The sequence below is a fragment of the Cephus cinctus genome, unplaced genomic scaffold, assembly GCF_000341935.2.
Source record: "Cephus cinctus unplaced genomic scaffold, Ccin1 Ccin1_scaffold2055, whole genome shotgun sequence".
In the NCBI taxonomy this organism is placed as follows: Eukaryota; Metazoa; Arthropoda; class Insecta; order Hymenoptera; family Cephidae; genus Cephus; species Cephus cinctus.
Genome location: NW_014334118.1, coordinates 19,991 through 37,876, shown reverse-complemented (window position 1 = coordinate 37,876; position 17,886 = coordinate 19,991). Strand labels below are relative to the sequence as shown.

At 36.8% G+C, this 17,886-nt stretch overlaps 3 protein-coding genes and 1 long non-coding RNA gene across 21 annotated transcripts in view; 3 read left to right on the top strand and 1 right to left on the bottom strand.

The window, feature by feature from the left end:
• Nucleotides 1–51: 51 nt before the first annotated feature.
• Nucleotides 52–4,781, top strand: LOC107274051 (receptor-type tyrosine-protein phosphatase epsilon; the record flags this gene model as incomplete). 2 transcript variants are annotated; one of them, XM_025091329.1, is given in 15 exon segments in its annotated part: nt 52–123; nt 199–452; nt 521–809; nt 884–971; nt 1,047–1,123; nt 1,189–1,323; nt 1,405–1,545; nt 1,621–1,818; nt 1,887–2,083; nt 2,159–2,265; nt 2,330–2,544; nt 2,715–2,843; nt 2,904–3,058; nt 3,137–3,272; nt 3,954–4,781. In XM_025091329.1, coding segments are annotated over 15 exon segments (2,319 nt in total), but the record flags the coding sequence as incomplete, so codon positions are not given.
• A 2,334-nt stretch (nt 4,782–7,115) lies between these two features.
• LOC107274049 (probable inactive tRNA-specific adenosine deaminase-like protein 3) lies at nt 7,116–14,773 on the top strand. 13 transcript variants are annotated; one of them, XM_025091333.1, is made up of 4 exons: nt 7,119–7,454; nt 7,545–7,657; nt 9,283–9,428; nt 10,007–11,406. In XM_025091333.1, exons 3-4 carry the CDS (start codon nt 9,393–9,395, stop codon nt 11,279–11,281), a joined length of 1,311 nt encoding a protein of 436 aa, XP_024947101.1. In that variant the 5' UTR covers nt 7,119–7,454; nt 7,545–7,657; nt 9,283–9,392; the 3' UTR covers nt 11,282–11,406. The 13 variants fall into 13 exon arrangements, 10 of the variants coding, with proteins under 10 accessions (XP_024947101.1, XP_024947100.1, XP_024947106.1 ...); XM_025091338.1 differs by having other exon boundaries at nt 7,121–7,454; nt 10,038–11,406; XR_003061707.1 differs by lacking the exons at nt 9,283–9,428; nt 10,007–11,406 and adding an exon at nt 12,676–13,096 and having other exon boundaries at nt 7,116–7,454.
• LOC107274048 (transcription factor CP2-like protein 1) overlaps nt 14,772–17,886 on the top strand; it is a 19,473-nt gene continuing 16,358 nt past the window's right edge. For 2 of the 3 annotated variants that reach the window (XM_025091331.1, XM_025091330.1), the window contains exons 1-3: nt 14,772–15,247; nt 15,323–15,563; nt 17,318–17,462. In XM_025091331.1, coding sequence (XP_024947099.1) covers nt 15,113–15,247; nt 15,323–15,563; nt 17,318–17,462 — 521 coding nt within the window. In that variant the 5' untranslated portion in view covers nt 14,772–15,112. Of the gene's footprint in view, nt 15,248–15,322; nt 15,564–16,401; nt 16,678–17,317; nt 17,463–17,886 lie in introns of those variants that run through there. The other variant, XM_015752782.2, reaches the window with a different exon arrangement.
• Nucleotides 16,873–17,886, bottom strand: part of LOC112495308 — a 6,448-nt gene continuing 5,434 nt past the window's right edge. For all 3 annotated transcript variants that reach the window (XR_003061711.1, XR_003061712.1, XR_003061710.1), the window contains one exon: nt 16,873–17,440. This is a non-coding gene — a long non-coding RNA (uncharacterized LOC112495308). The remainder of the gene's footprint in view (nt 17,441–17,886) is intronic.

Genomic DNA, 17,886 nt, shown 5'->3' with positions numbered 1-17,886 from the left:
TTTCATCCGACGTAATTTCCAGAGTAATGTGAAGTCGTTCATCGTCGGCACCTTCCGGAGCATCTGAAAAGAGACGTAACGTTAGATTCATCCGAAGCGATTTGGCTAGCAGCTGTACTTCCGGTAATAAATAAAAATGAATATTTTTAATCGTCATGTATATAATGCTTTATCAATTTCATCCGACGTAATTTCCAGAGTAATATGAAGTCGTTCATCGTCGGCGACAATAAAACGTATGACGGCGAGTTTAATTGCGCTCTACAACCTAAAACCTACTACAAGATCATCCTTATAGTTAAGAGCTACGACGGGCAGATCGCTAATGAACCAATTATAATGGAATCATTGCCAATCAGTATCGGCGAAGTTCCCAGTTCGTTCAATAAATCCTGGCTAATACTTATTCCATTGTTGGCCATTTTCATCGTCATAATTTATCTCTATCGCGAGTAAGTTGAAATTACTGATAATTTCGACAAGAAAATAACAAATTTTACTATAAGTTTGTTTATTTCAGAAAAGCCAAAGCGTTCTTTCAACGACAGGACGACATGCCGCTTACTGAAAAACTAAACGACGTGAATCATGAGAATCAGTCCATCACACTGGCAAATGTTGAAAAGCCGTCACCTCGATTAGCTTCAGAAAATTCGGAACCATCGTCCCTTGGAAATTCACCGGTGATGGACCCAAGAAGAAGTCACCTGCCGCCCGAGTCAGAATACAGTTCTATGGTGAAAGTAAAAAATTTTGAGGATTACGTCAAGCAGGCTATAGCTACTGGTTTACTGGACAAACAATACGAGGTACCTGATACAATTCCGATATCTGTTATAAATTAATGCACTTTTCATAAAAAAATCTCAATTCCTGGCTGCAGATGTTTCCAAGAGGCCAAACCAAACCATGGACGTACGGAGAAGAGCCTCAAAACAAAGCAAAAAATAGATACAAGAATTTACTAGCATGTACGTACTTAAGTTATCGTTGAACGTTAATATAATTAGATTAATTATTTATTTCACCGAATAAATTGCAAATAGATGACGAGACTCGTGTGATACTGCAGAAGCTACCGGATGATCCGTATTCTGATTACATCAATGCGAGTTACATACAGGTACAATATTTCGTAAATGACCTTTATATTTCAATGTTTCATATTGAATTTCATTCATATTCAAGGGTTTCAATAAGGAACGTGCGTACATAGCAACTCAAGGTCCCAAGCAAAATACAATCATTGATTTCTGGCGAATGATTTGGCAAGAGAAGGCTCTTGTTATCTGCATGGTGGCAAATATCTTGGAAAATGGCAAAGTACTTTCCAGTAGCTCTACGTTATATCTCTATAATAAATATCCAAAAGTATATTTATATTTTTCATTTTTTCAATTTCAGACCAAATGTGAACAATACTGGCCTAATATTGGCAAGAAGAAACAATTTGGTGATTTTCTAGTCGCAAATGTCAAATATAATGTGTTTGCTGACTATACGTTTAGGACCTTTCAGGTCACCTACCAGGAGGAAACGCGCAAGGTAAAATCTGTAACACGTATCAAGATGTTAGTATAAAAATGAAAATCCTGTATCAAAAAAATATTTAACCTTCAGATTGAACATCTTCATTACACTTCGTGGCCTGATCACGGTGTCCCCCTCTACACACACGGAATAGTAGCTTTTTTGAAAAAACTTTTAGCAACATCACCAGGTGTTGGTCCTATCGTGACGCATTGTAGCGCCGGAGTCGGCAGAACGGGAACCATAATCCTATGTCACATTTGTTTGCACAGAGCAGCAGCCGAAGGGGTAATATACAATGGAGGCAGTTGCATTTCATGTCTAAAAATTTTGAAAATGATCTGGTATTACTTTAGGTCGTGGATGTTCTGGCCGAGACAAAAAAGATTAGAAACCAAAGAGCCAATATGGTGGGCAATAAGCAACAGTATTTAATGGCGCATCTGGTAATTGCCGAATGTTTACTTGCATTTACCACACACATACCATGCAATGACAGTCTGCCTGAGGGAATCAGAGAGATGAAGCAGTACCTGCGGATCCAGCGACAGAGGTTTTTGTTTTAATTCATGAAGTTCATTCGTTAGCTGTTCTTCCATTATGTTTGACTTTACGCACTTGTTGCAAGACTCGAAGACATCGCCTGGCAGGACGAAGCATTGCAGCCGAGCAGTCTGAGGAAAGCATTGCCTTTCCAGAACTGGTCCAAAACCAGATATCCAGAGGAAGCTACAGGTTTTTATCTTTCCATTTTGTTAATTTTACACGAGTTTCGCGAATAAGTTAAATTTTTTAACAGATAATTACAAGAGAATATACTTGACACGATATCCACCGTCGGACGAAAACAGTGATTACATAGCAGCTATTTACGTCGATGGCGTAAAAGTGCAAAATCAGTACATAGCAGCACAGTTACCTCTACCCTCGACAGTATCTGATTTTTGGAGAATGATAGCTGAATTTAAAATTGAATTGATCGTCCAGTTGCAGCCGGTCGATCCAGAGGATCCTGTGAGTATGAAAAATCAATTAAAAAGTTTTTAACCCAGGAATGCTCACGCGATTTTGATCTCCATTTGAAAACATCGAGTTGGGGTGTCTTGTCTCAGGCAACTCACGCGCCACTCCCAGAATTAATTGTCAAATAATATCCAACTTGCTGCTTTACTTTTGCTCTGCAGACATGTTGCGAGATCGTACCGGAAGATGGAAAGTTCCACCCAACACCGTACCTAGAAGTCAACACGCATGATATAATTGATTCTGAATATTTCACTACACGTAAATTATTACTGGCTGACAAGTCCAAGGTGGGTTGAGTAAGGTTGACTTTTGTTATGATTAAAAAATTAATTATGATTATTTTATAGGACAAGGAAATGAAACAACAAGTTACAATATTATCCTGTAAAAGTTGGAAACCTGGAAGACACAAAGAACTACCACATCCGGTAGCCTTGATCAGCTTGTGGCAGGCTGCCGAAAGAATACCAAGGGGCGATGGTCCCGTGGTATCATTGTGCCAGTACGACTGAAAATTAATAACAATTAGAAATACTCAGACCGTTCCAAATATTATAATAATGATACAATTTCATTTTAGCGACGGAGTAACCGGATGCGGTTTATACCTGGCTCTAAGTTTCTTGATGGAAAGAATGGCTGTGGAAAGAGAATGCGACGTGTGTTTAGCGATTCGAGCCGTAAGAAGATCGAAACGTGAATTCGTCCAGACGATCGTGAGTTTTTTTTTCATCCAATAAAATAAAGGCAAAGTAAAAAAAAAATTATTCATCCCACAACTTTCTTTCAGGAACAATTTGAATTTTTGTACGACGCTGCTCTCGCGTATACGGAATTTTTCGAAACTTACTCAAATTTCTCTTAATGGTCCGTTCAGGGTGTAATATGGTTACTAAGGTTTCATTAAACGTATGGTAGGAATATTAATAATTCAATGATGATAATCATCATGGTGATAGAGAGAACTGATTTCTTATCGAGTACCAGGAATTCCAAAGTACTTATTTTGAACATACCAATAGTATTCCAAAACTATATGTTTGTTATTAAGCTTTTACCCTGGTTATTTTTGACCGATTATTACTAATATGCTGTATATAGAAAGTTGACGTTGGTTTTGAGTTTGAAGACGGGCATAATGAACGCAGATTTTTATCAAGTAATGCACGAACCCGCCAAGTAGTACCCGATAAGGAATCAACTAGTTTTATTAATTATTAAATGACCATAAAATTGTGAGAAGCAGTAGTAATATAAAAAAGTAGCGAAGGCGTTATAGGAAATTTTGAAAATATAATTAAAATGATGGGTTAGTGCTAGATCATATGTATAATAAAAAGATATGTAGTGACTTTTGTACTTGGCATTAATTATATGATTTCAATACTTTTTCTTAGAGGAATTTACAACGCTTCTGTACTTGGGTTACAGTAGCCTCCTCAATGGAAATCTTCATAGGGTTTTTTCAAATATGGTTGATTAATAAACATCTCAAAATCCTTTTATATTCAGGTGCCCATTAATGTCAAACCTCTATAGTATAGGTACTTTTCATTTATGCCAGACCTCATTCTCATATACTTGAGTAAGAGAGTACCTCCGTCAGTACATGGTGTGGATTCCAGTATGCATAACATCCTAAATATATATATTTATAAGGATATAAAGATTATGAGGAATTTAACACTTAATCAAACCACTTGCAAAAAATAGACAGAGTATGACCAGTTAAAGTAAGTAAATCCATAAGTTATGCATAATATATCAGTGTATGTTTTAATCCATTGAGACTGCATAGCAAGTCAATATATATTTATATTGAAATTTTAAAACAGCACATCAGACTCTGACTCAACTGTTATTCGTATAATATTTCTACAAACAATAACTAGGCAAAGATATTTAATATGTCACTCATCTGGTAATATGTATGATACTTTACAACTGAAATTTATAATTAAAACACTATACACAATTGCCAATACCATTAAGTGCAACAAAGAGACTTGAATTTAGCAGATAGTAACAGTATCATATTTGTTATAAAAGATATATTCTAATATTTATTATGTTCTTGTTGAAATAGAAAACAAAAATTTAGAACAATTAATACTACAATATATTGTATCGCACTAGATCAGTTGAGTCATTGCCTTAAGATATCGAATGAGGATTTTACAAATATTAAATCTATAATACTCTTTTAGTTCAAGTACATTTACCCTTCATTCAAGTAAATATTATTAATTATTAGAAACTAATCACATGTAAGTTTTGATAAAAATTTTCACACAAAATTCAAACATTAATTTTATTTTTATCTATTAAACATTCAACCACAGATTTCAGAAAAACAAATAAATGAAAAATATATATTTTAAAGAAAAATTTACTTCGATTTTTGATTTGAACTAAATATGTAACTGATGGTAAGCGTGCAAATGAGGAGGAAATCTTCTTTCCTCATGGAAATCTTTCGTGTCACGTCTATGATTATCACGGTAGAAAGCTTACGAAATTCCTAAATGACTTAACTTCTTTCTAAATGAATTTCATTCTACATTTAAGAATATACTTTCCTCTTAAATTTATATATATTTTTGTGTTTCTAAGAAAAATCAATTTATAAATTACATATATATGACATTTAACATTTTCGACAACGCAATATATTTATCTGATTAGTGACATTGCAATGCATTTATATTTTATATTTGTTTAACAATACAGATTTCAGTGTTTAAAACTTTTTTCATATATCCTATTGAACAACAAAAACTTGTGAAATCCCCCAAAAAACACTTACGTGTAAAAAACAACGCCAAGTACAGGATTGCTGTGAATTCCTCTAACAAAAACTATTGATATCATATTATTGAGGCCAAGTACATAAGTACTTAGTACTTTGTTTAACAATACAGATTTCAGTGTGCTGCTTCCCGTATTTAATTATGATTTAATGGTGATTTAATAATTAATAAAACTTTAGGTGATTCCTTATCGAGTACTACTTGGCGGGTCCGTGCATTTCTTGATATAAATTTGGTACAAAACCAGTACCAGTTTTCTATAGAAAGCATATTAACAATAACTTGTCAAAAATAATCACGGTAAAAGCCTAATAACAAACATACAGTATTAGAATACTATGAGCACGTGCAAAGTAAGTACTTTGGAATTCCTGGCACGGACATGCCAAGTAGTACTCGATAAGGAATCACCTACAGTTTTATTAATTATTAAATCACCATTAAATCGTAATTAAACACGGGAAGCAGTAGTAACATAGAAGAGTAGCGAAAACGTTATAGGAAATATTGAAAATATAATTAAAATGATGGGCCAGTGCTAGATCATATAATAGGAAAACATGTAGTGACTTATGTACTTGGCCTCAATAATATGATATCAATACTTTTTGTTAGAGGAATTCACAGCAATCCTGTACTTGGCGTTGTTTTTTACACGTAAGTGTTTTTTGGGGGATATGAACTACTAAGTAAGTCTCATTTTGGATAAACTATTTTTTAATAAATTGAATGCAATGCAATAATACATCAACAAAGAAAGGTAATTTATATATCAAGCAACAACAAAATTAATGATAACGATGATGGAATCGACTCTAATGACGGGTTTCTTGAACGTATGTATCCCAAAACTATAATCGGCATAATCGAAAATCATTGACACAATTCTGTTAGATAGATGCATTATGCTATTAAAAATTCTGTTACAACCAACTAATAAGGTATCAGCTCTAACTGATCGTGATTGATGTGACAAATAATCTCAACACAAATATGTTCACTTAAGGTATTACTACGGACCGAAAAATAACAAAATTTTCAATGTAAGATTTGAACAATCCAGCGTCAACTTTTGAACTGGTCAGTTCACTCACATACGCTCATCCCTGCATCGATAGGCGCACGCTAATGTACATTGGATGTAGTAGTGTATACGTAATACACCGAATACAGTCTTAAACACAATTTTGCCGTAACGCTCTTTTGTCTAGCCGTCGTACGAGAGATTTCGTAATAAATATCGAATTTCTTTCATGTCTATCAATAAATCCTATGAGTAAAAAGTTCTGACTAAAAATCTAAAAAATTCCTCATTTTTTCCTTTTCCACGTACTAGGTTTTCATCGGAATTACGCGGACGAGTCAAAAAAACCAAGCGCGTTTTATTGGCCAGGTATAGGGAATACGTGTTACGAGTCCTGACTTTGACTCGGAAGTACTCGGAAACTGATGAGTGAATCGTGTTAACCATTTGTAGAGAGATGTATTGCTATACAAATTAGACGCAAAACAAATTTCAGCTCGATTACGCGGTTTTGAGTTTACCTTAGTAATACCTTAAGCAAAATCTACAGGTCCCGCGACTCCCGCGAATTTAATGAAAATGATGCATACCGCGCCATCTACCATCTCTAAGCTTCAACAATACGCCGTTTTTAGTTCCCAGCTCTCCTTATCTTCCGTCAACGATTATATCGTCGTAAACCTTTAATACCAAGCGAACTCATTTAATCTGTACGATGTCACTAGTTGCCGTTCTCAAGCTCCAACAGTAGCGTGATTCGCAGTAGTTCCTCGCCTTCCGTGCGGTACACTAGGTGGTGCTTGGATAGCTTTTAAGAGTAACATTAAATTCCGCCAACGTCCAGAAGAAGGCACGGTGATCAGTCAAGTAAAATTCTGTTAAAACATACGTAGACAACCTGGTGTATCATCACGTGTACATAAGTATATTGGAAGGAATAAAGTGGAAGCTGTGAATAGTCCGTGACAGTGGCAGATTCAGGGAATCCAAAAACACTGGAGTGATTTTAACGTGCTGAAGTTTGTGTGCTGATAAAATTCTTGGAAGATTCACAGCAAGAACAGGTAAGTGTCGAAGAAACATGAAGCTTAATAGATAACCAAAAGACTGCGCAACTTTATAATCATTCATACAACGTCTACGATTATACATAGTGTCAGAGTTATCTTTGATGGACTTTTCGTTGACTGCCATGACAAGTTTGACAAGTCCGAGAGGTGCGGACACACATGCCGTGCCGTTTCAAGGCCAGCCAGACATGTTGCGGGTCAGTTTACATACATATAATTCAAATCATGCTGTATAAAATGATTGAATATTATAGATAGCAGCTTTATGCGATCTTTTAATCTAGTTGGTTATGTCTCGAGTTTCTATTTATGCCTTCTTGAGTTTACGTCCATTAATCGTTTGTTGTCCGTTTTGCGTTATATAAGGAACACGCTTCTCAGAGGTGGCTCTGACGGCCATGTTTGCGACGTAACATAGCGCGCATTTTCATTCTACAGCTTACCACAATCTTTCATTTTCATCTCTGACATGTTTTGCCATAATTGTTTCTTACGTCTATATCTCAATTATTAACAGACTGAGGTAGAAACGCGTGACGCACAGGAAGAATCGTCTGTGCAATATCTATTTTGGCAAAGATTCTCCTTGATAAGTGATATTGACGTTTTGGACTATTTTCAGTGTTAAACATATGTGAAGCATTTTATCTTCACTAATAATATTGGTAATCCACCATCCTACTAATATGATTGTATACTTGTAAATTCGTACGTGTAATATCTACAGTATAAGTTCACCGAGAAGTGAAGCAACTGTTTTAAATTCACTCTGAGTAGATAACAATGAGAGTAAACGATAGTAATCGGACTAATGCATTTTCCTCTACTCGCATCTCGTAGATTCAGTTCTCAAGAGACCCTGGCACATTTCTTGAATGTCTACTGATACACAGGTACCATTTAAACGTACTACGAAAATGCTTAAATAAAGTTCTCCTTTTTCTTCTTTATCAGAGTACTGGATTCAGATCTTTTAACGTCGTAGCCGTGCTCCTTATCTTTACTACATTCCTACAGACTTTACATGCGTCGAACAGATTTGCTCAAACGACAACAATTATCATTCACCGATACTCGTGAAAGGCACCAAAGTAAAAGGTGCTTTAGCGATAGGAGCCACTTCGCGCATACTAAATTCTTAGATTCTCTACACTCTGCGAATAGTTATGTGATACACGCGTGATACTTCTATGGTCATATGAGTTATGCGTATACACATAATACGCCACAAATGTATCTAACGTAGTGGTACATACTGTCCAAGAATCATTTTATATACTTTTCTTCTGCCAAAAGCATCTCCGAGAGTGTAAAATGTTTTTAAACTATTTTAAATTATACATATAGACTTGAATTGTTTTATCTGAGATGTTTGATAATACTGTTGTAATACTAAAGCAATAAACGCTTCGAGACACTCGTAGAGCATCTTGTCGTCATTGCGAAAAAAAAAAGTGTCTTGACAGCGTCTTTCAGAAAGCTACTAGCGACCAAGACGCGGACATACACGCAACTACGAACAATTCATGCTGATTCCCCCGTATAAAGTCGAACAATTGCGACTAACTCTGTCAAACGATACGGCCGTGGCCCAAGTTGACAGCAATTTAAAATTGCCTTACAGCCGTGAAACGCACCAAGAACTCGACTCGGGTTACTCTTAGTATTCTTACGTGCTATTTTTGCTTATCCTTAGAAATTCGTGAGATTAAACATTTTTCTGCATCACTTTAAGTTTTCAATACGACAATGTTTCTCGCAATTTAATTGGATTATTTGATTGGGGAGGACTTTTTATTACTTTATTTGGTTTGGTTTTTAGTTTGTAACCATCCGGGTATTGCGCCAGGAAATGGAGACTATTATTTTCGCAGGGCTTCCCGACCCTCGGCCTTGTCTAAACAGGATGGCCACTCACGGCAGGGTAACACGATGCGAATGACCTATAGAGGGTCTTTTAATTCGGACGTATGTGTCATATTTAACAAATCTCAAGCTACCAAGCATGATTAGGCAATGTTTGATTCTTTATATTTTATAAAAATGCAATTCATAATAAATTGTATTCATGTAATTGTAGCATACTTTTCGAATTTTTTAAACACATTAAGTCATTTGGTCGATTTTGTAATGAAAATTTTGAAACACTTGAATATAATACACGATTCAATACAGAATACTTGCCGTATATTTGACTCTACCGAATGTCTTGATTGCTTACCAGTCATTTTATTCGGGTCATCAGTATTCTTGTTTCTTAACGTACATAAGTGCCCATAAATATGTCTCTTTCTGTCTCACTAAATCTCAAGATTAAATTTTATCTGATCGTATTTTACTGGGATTGCTTGCTTGAGTCACACTTTTTTAAATTTGACAAAACTGCATGACTAATTCAGGTTGTATTGTGAAGTTATACACTTGCACAAAGTAATCATTTGACAACCGTCCGATATAATTATAGCTTCCCTTGTGTAACAGCAATGATTGAAGAAACGTAAAAAATTTTACTTTGACTTATTTCTAATGCCTCCATCTGCTCAAAGACCTACGAGAATGAAGGCAGCCTCTTTTCAGGACTGCTCATGGATGCTCTTGAAGGATTTGCTGGACCACTGACAAAAAGGACCAAAGGAAGGGAAGAAGAGAATGCTAGGAACAGAACCTGGAGAGCCACACCCGTGCTGTCATCAGAATTCACACAGGATTCACCACTTCAGGATGCCTATGTTGGGATTCTTAAAGAGAAGAGAAATATCTCTAAAGCGATACAATCCATTTCAAATATCTTGCCTGGACTGCCACATTTAAAAAGATGTTCGAATACAAGACTTCTGCTGACCACTTTAGCATATTCTAAAGAACTTGAAGATACAGATAAGTCTGACAAGGATAATATTTTGTCCCAGGTTGAACTTAAAGAGCTATTAAGAAATAAGGAATTTGATTTATCGTTGTTAGAGGATGAGTTTCAAGTGATAAAGATACCTAAGAATCCACCAAGGACCAAAAGTCAAGCTGCTAACTCAGCTAAAACATGGCCTGTCAATTTTCATCCTGATCCTGGTATAGAAGCTGTCATTTCCGGATCTATATTTGACCAGGACCAATTGGACTCTATCGAAGCTTATATGAAAATTGTTATTGAGGCTGCGAAGCTGGAAGCTATTGGCAATGATAATTGTCATGGTAGTAGTTTGGTAGTTGATCCAGAAGATGGTAGAGTCTTAGCCATCGCAGCATCTAAAGTGGATCTTCATCCAATGTGGCATGCAGCCATGATTGCCATAGACCTTGTGGCTAGACTTCAGGGTGGTGGAACTTGGAATTTCTGCAAGAGTACTGAAAATAAAAATGAGATCTCTCCTAAGCTTAAGTCTACCAGTATCGGCACTGAAATAAAAGATGGAATAAAAGCTAAAAGAAAGTTTTACGAAGACACACCAGTTTGCTTTCCAGAATCATTGAGGAGTATTCCACTTCCCGAATCGAAGCCACTATGGATTAAGGCGAAGAATAAGAGAAAAGATGATGGTTCATGCAATATGGAGTCTCAAGAAAAAATTGGTCCTTATCTCTGCACCGGATACTGGGTATTCTTGCTCAGAGAACCATGTGCAATGTGTGCAATGGCTCTTCTCCACTCCAGAGTTATTAGAATATTTTATGGCATAGCATCTGAAGGTTCTGGTGTTTTGGGAAGCAAAGCTATCTTGCATTCAGTACCTGGACTCAATCATCGTTATCAAGTTTGGAAAGATGTCCTGGAACAGGAGTGTCAAGAAGCATGGAGTGAAATAATATCTAGAGACTCTAGTTAATTCTTATAAAGTTACTTAAATATTATATGCATATATTTGAACAACGTACAAATTTCTTTTGTAATCAATCTAATATGCTCTTGACGAAATTTTCCATACAACTAATAAAAAACTTAAAAATTTTACCGGTTGAAAAGTTTTGATTAAGTACTGAAAAAGATTGTGATTCGATTCAATAGAATATTTAATTAAATTCGTTCGGGTATTTATACCAACATTGTGCGACGTCGTTTAAACGATAAATGAAAAAAGCGCTGTAACAAAAACCGACACGAACAAAACCAAGATCCTTGACTATCCCAAATCACATAGATAAAGGCAAATAACCCAGGCAACTAGTTTCATTTCCGGACATTTCAAACCGGAAACCAGGCACTGTGCGTTGTTACGGCAATCTATTAGGTAGCTGCGTGACTACGCTTCCTTCGTATATAGGCGATTAGGTCATTTTATTACATCTTGATGAGTTGTAGAATATTCGTAAATCCTTAGCAAGTCATTGTTACATCACACCAAAAACAACGCCATAAGTCGACTTCGACCATGAGAAACAAGTTGTAGACGCAAAGCAAAACCTGAGTTTATTTGTGAATAGCTTGATGTTCTTTTTGAAAACAATTAACATCGGTAGTCTTTCACTACGGGTGGGTTCTGAAATTCAGTGCCAACATTACGAGCATGGTTTTATCTCGTTGCATGCAGGTAAACTGACAATAAATTTCGGAACATACATTATATTGTTTTGCGCAAGAAATAGAAACGATGAAATAAAAATAATACACGGTACATACGTGGCTTGATATCAAAAACCGTTCACAATTGAAAAAATATATATAAGTAACGCTGGCGAAACCTGTCGACAATTTTGGTAACTATGAAACTGAATTCTTAAGACCATTTCACATAAGACATCTATAAATTGCGTGCAGTCAGCACGTGCGTTTATTAGCCTATGATTTACGTTGTACTTAAAAAAGAGGTTGTGTGTGTAAGCCTTTACTCTGCAGACTGCGTGCATGGAACATAACATAATTAACGCCCGTATAATAAAATTGTTATTTGACGCTTGATTGATATTGAATCAAAAGTGTCATTTCTCGCAATTCATTTTACATAGAAGCGTTGTAAATAGTCGTTGAAATTCTATGAAACATAGCAGGAAAGAAACTTCATCTTGAGCAGTCTGGAAGGAAATGTACAGAGGGTGAATTCACAAGTTCTTCGAATGGTTCATTCATTTTGCCCAAGCGAGTGGCGTGCCAAGCTGACCTACCGATTAACACCAATCAGCGAAATATCAGACAGCATACCCTGAGGAGATATTTGTCATCAAGAAAGACTCAAAGTATGAATCTTGGGAGAAGTCATTTTTATTATTTTCTTTTTTGTTTCAGTTACACGAGGAGACAACCGTCATCTTTGAGTACTGTCGCACAATCAAGGATTGAGGGGCCGAATACTCATCGCTTAAGAAAAAAACAAATCAGTTATCCTGTCTCACGGACTCCATCGACTCCTGGGAATTTGATACGTCGCAGAAGTCAAGTTTTGCTGTCGTCAAGATAATATACCTACTCTTAATATCCTAAGGCAAATACGCAAGATTTTTACTCAGACATGTCTCACCTAGTAGTTGTACCAGAACTCTAATAATATTAGTTAGTTATCTAGCGACCTTCAAGCAAATCATTTGCCATTCACACGGATCGTTGTCAATTGAACTTCGGTAATTGGATAATCAGCTTCATCCTGTCTACTGTGGTCTCGTTGGACCAGATATCCCGTGAAGAAATAATAAAGGAGGCTGGAGAACAATCTTTGAAGTTACTGCATATCTACGCACTCATCTACTTAATTAACTGGGTACTAAATAGGATGAACGCTATCTCATGAGATGAAGCGCAAAATTAATTAATCTATCCACACACAGACAGGAAGACTTTGTTAATTTTTCTTTTCTCAAGAATTTCTGACTTTTTAATAGTATTGCCCTTAAAGGTGCAGCATTTTCCTCATCATCGCTTGAGTGGTCCCAATTGCGATTCAGATGGCCTACAATAAAGAAGACTCTCATTGGTCCAGCGGTTAATCCAAAGAGACACGATTGGTCCTCAGATACGGATCATCGCCGGAACCCCCTGGCTGACTCGCGCATTCATTCAAACACTCGCACATCGTTAGCATCGTGTCCTCAGTTTGGATTCTTTTTGAGGAAGATTGGATTATCAACTGGTTGCGTGCCTTTTTCAGGAAGAACAAAATTGATTTTATCATATTGGATACATCTCGGTCACTGAAGAAAGTCTTCTTGGTGGAATTACGTGGATTGAAGAATCACAATTTTGAGGATCAAGAAGCATCACAGCATACGAAGATTAACAAAGAAGACGTTCACTTTTCGAGGATTTTTCTCTTTTTTTGAGATCTTCAAACTGACTACTGACTTGGAATAATATTTTGGCAGAATCTTTACTATACTCTTGGCAAGATCAAGATACTATTGAGACCTAATTCATCAATCAACTGAATGGCACAGATCTATTGGCTGTTGCTTTTCGAAAGACGTTAAAACTCACTATCGAATTCAACTTCGAGTTCATCCTCAAGGAAGTGAAGAGTGAAAAATTGGATTAAATTTCTCAAGTTGTACCCTGAAATTAGATAACACTTTATTGGTGTCTCCCAAGGCGAAAACTACTTTTTATTGACGATCGTTAGAACTTCTTGATCGTGTGGCCCAACATAATTGGCATCTGGTTAATTCAATTGACGGAACGCCTTTTTCCCAGTGAGTTTTAAAAACTTTTTTTATACGCCATGGAGCGAAGGATTTTGAAAATGTGGTGACAAGGTACCAGGCGAAGGCCTCCAATGACCAAGACACTAACTTGTGTGTGAGCCATAGTCGTTAGCAATATTCTGTAACGAGGAATAATCGCAATCGTCCCTTTGAACCCGTGATTTGATACTGCAGATCACCTTCAGGATATATCGTATAATTTTTCTAAGAAATCCGGATATCTTTATCAAGAAACAAAGAATCAAAAGGAGGAGTTGTGAAGAGAGAAGATACTGTTTGAAATACAAATTTTCACCAGAAGTGTTTCGACGTTTGTATTTAAAAAAATACAATTTCAAAATCGATCCATCAAGGAGGATACCAAAGAGGATTTAGTGAAATCCCGAGAACAGTCATTCAGTCACATCCGGTTCCAAGTCATTTCTCGTTTCTAAGCAAGATGCATTGCAGCCAGGGTGTTGCGATGGTGTTCGAAGATGCGTTCATCGTTTTTTCACGTTTTCTCTCCTTAAAGTCACGAGGCTGCGCCCTCTTGGAAACTCATCGACAACGTGAAACTACTGGTATCAAAAAGCTGTACAACAGTTTTTTTGTGATGTTCTAAAAAGAGGCGAATACGACAATATCGACCCCGTCCAGCGTGCAAGAGCCGCCCCAGGGGATGCGTAGATCCATAACGGGTAGATTTTCAAACTGGGATGTGCCATTAGAGTGGCCAGAATCCCCCCAAAAAATTGTCCTTGGATTGAGGCAAACTTGAGTACAGACTTCATTGGGACTCTAACTAACAAAGTTGCTTTTAGAACATTGCCTTGGAACACTAAAAAAAAAAGGTTAATGAAATTCCTAGAGAGTCAACAACCTCTAATCACTAGATAGATTTTTATTGAAAGCAAGTGGATTTCGAATAATACTAAATTTCAAAATTCAGTAGAAACTCCCTAGAGTGAAACCCTGAAACAGATTAACGTCTGCTTAACTTCCGACAACGAAATTTCAATTGAGAAACAGCTTCAAAATCAGCTCCACGAATGGAGCTGCAACTCATAATGGATTCCGGGTCAGAAACTCTAAACGGAACCATGTGGCTGGAGAATTCTCCATCTCCGTCGTACCAGCAATTGTCACCCAATCAACAGAATGGATGCGCGACAGTGTTACAACAAGTAAGTCTCATTGATTTTTTTTTCAATCTCCCTAATAGAGATCATTATTGTGAATAACATGAATTACTTTCTCAGGCCTCAATCGACTACCACAGTCCTCAGACAGTTCTGTGGCAGGACAAGAACAGCTCATCACTCAATCATTCTCCAGGATCAGGTGGACAAATACGCTCTGGTAGCGGTTCGCCACAGCAGTTACCAACTTCACCAGGGCAAGGACAGTCGCTTCACCAATCACAAAGCATATTGAAGCGCCGTTCAGCGGAGTCCTTGCAACCGATATCAGATCATGACAGAAAGCACATCAAAAGAGACGGTTGGTAGAGGTTATGAATTCTTGTACAAATAAATCCTTAGGTTCCTTCAAAGTCTCAAGAAATTATTCGCCAGCTAAGTAACCGCTCTGTATAAAGTGGATGGATACTTCTCTAGAGTCTCTAATGGGACAATTATTCATTTCCTGAAGACAACCACGTGTCTCGTCTTGTAGACTGCTTACGCACGCGCAAATAAGCATCGTCGTTCGTGTGCAAACTTCAAGCGGTACACGTAGATACATTGCCGAGTATGAGTATGGTCCCGGTCTCGTTTTGAGTAATGAAAATTACTTCCTCTGTGATTAAGCGCGACGGGTCCATTTGTAATCCACTGTCTCATTCTCGGTGAATATATTATCCTTGAGTTTCAGGTTATGATCCTCTAAGATATTCCAAATTGCAAGAGCAAGAAATCTTTAAGAAACACAATCCTTGCATCAAAATCAAACAGAGGCTATACTGGACTATCGCAAACTTTTAATACGACAGCAATAGGAACAAAGTCGAGTGTCATTATCGGGTAGGAGTTACTAGAGACGCATCATCAACCTAAGGTCGTGGCCAGTCGACCCGTGCACGGTCGTAGACACTCTAAATTTCGAATCTTTGGTTAACTCACTTTTTCAGTCACGTTTCAAATAGTATTTCACACCATCTATCAGATCCAAACATTTTTTGGTATTCACTACTAGACCTCCCATGGTATTAACAGTCGTTTAGCTATCATCCAAAGAGTATCAACACTGTGAAAAGATCATTAGTGGCAGTCGTGGCTATCCGACGCCTTTAGTAACCACGTGGGCATTCTCGATGATAACTCCAGAGTGAACAGCACTATCGAAGATTAACGCCTGAGCAAGCAGAGATGCCAACGAATCGCGTACGAAAGTGTCTTTTTCTGATGGTGGGTTGTGCTTCTTCGGGGTGGATTTGGTCCCTTCTTGAATACTGAAATGAAGTGGTCCGCTTGTGAGAAGCCAAGGGCTACCTTGAGGCAGGTTCGACATTGTCCATTAACTTCAAAAACGCGACAGACTGCTGTCACGTCGCAAACTAGCAAGACGAGATTTGAAATCATGCAGCAGTACCAAACTTCATTTTCTAATACCCAAGGTACCAAGAATGATAATAGTGATCTTATACAAAGTCAACGAAGCTCTTTGGCTACCTAGGAAGCCACAATTGTTCTTTTATACGTTTCTACGTCATCGTTTCATAAATCTGAAAAATATGTGATAACGAATGAGCAAAAGCCAAACATAATATCGATAGTACAGTGAATACTCTTTGGATGTCTATAACTGTAGATTCTTGTTTTTAATCGTTAATAATATGAAACCAATAATAATACAGTACTTTGTAAACTTACTAGTTAAGCCTATATTAATGGAACTTTTTATCGGAGCTTACTTAAAATACTTGATAGTTTGTGTAATAGGATATCAATATTTCATAGTGCCTCTGGACTAATAAGTCATTTAGAATTGAATTTTTCTTTTGTTTCTTGACAGGATAAATACTTGATTAAGAATTATTTAAGATATACTTTAATATAACGGTGGCAGACCTTACGACGTATGCATAAACGTTGAACTAGCTGGTGTTTTTAATATTGCGAAGTGCCAAGGACGTTTCATGCTAAACCTTACTAAAAATTTAAATCAAGATCATTGCTTGGCAATGTTAAGAATTAATATACGAAAATAGGCAAAAGTCAAAGATTACTGCTAATTAATGAATATCCTTTATTCAGGATCAGTCGGCAGCAATGGTTCCGGTCAAGGATGGTCACCACAAGTCGAAGATTTCGCAGAACACCTGGCAGCGGATTTTGATGGTTCCTTGTGCGCACTGGCAGCATCCGATTTGGCAACGGCTGTTGCATCGTATAGTATGAGGTAAATGAGACAAAGATTTTTAATTAAGAATGGGGAAGACATAAACAATTAGTAAATATTCTAAAATGATAAAAATTCACATCTAGTCACGTTGTTTTTATCAAAATATCTATTACGTGCATCAATGTCTATCTTTATCACTGTGTCCATACTCGCGAAATTAGTATGGTATATAACGCAATTAGAGTTGCACAAAAGACTATAGACTTAAAAAAGCTTTCAATCACGACCATCCCATAGAAAAAAAAATGTTGGGTACTCTGACACCTCATAGATGCTTTCAACGATTCCCAATTAATTGTAATATAAGATCTATTAATATTCTTAATAAGAACAATTTATTATAAAGTCTTGAATCTTCGTCTAACACTTGCAAACACAAATTTCAACTCCTACGCTGTATAACGTTGAGATCTAAGTGAAT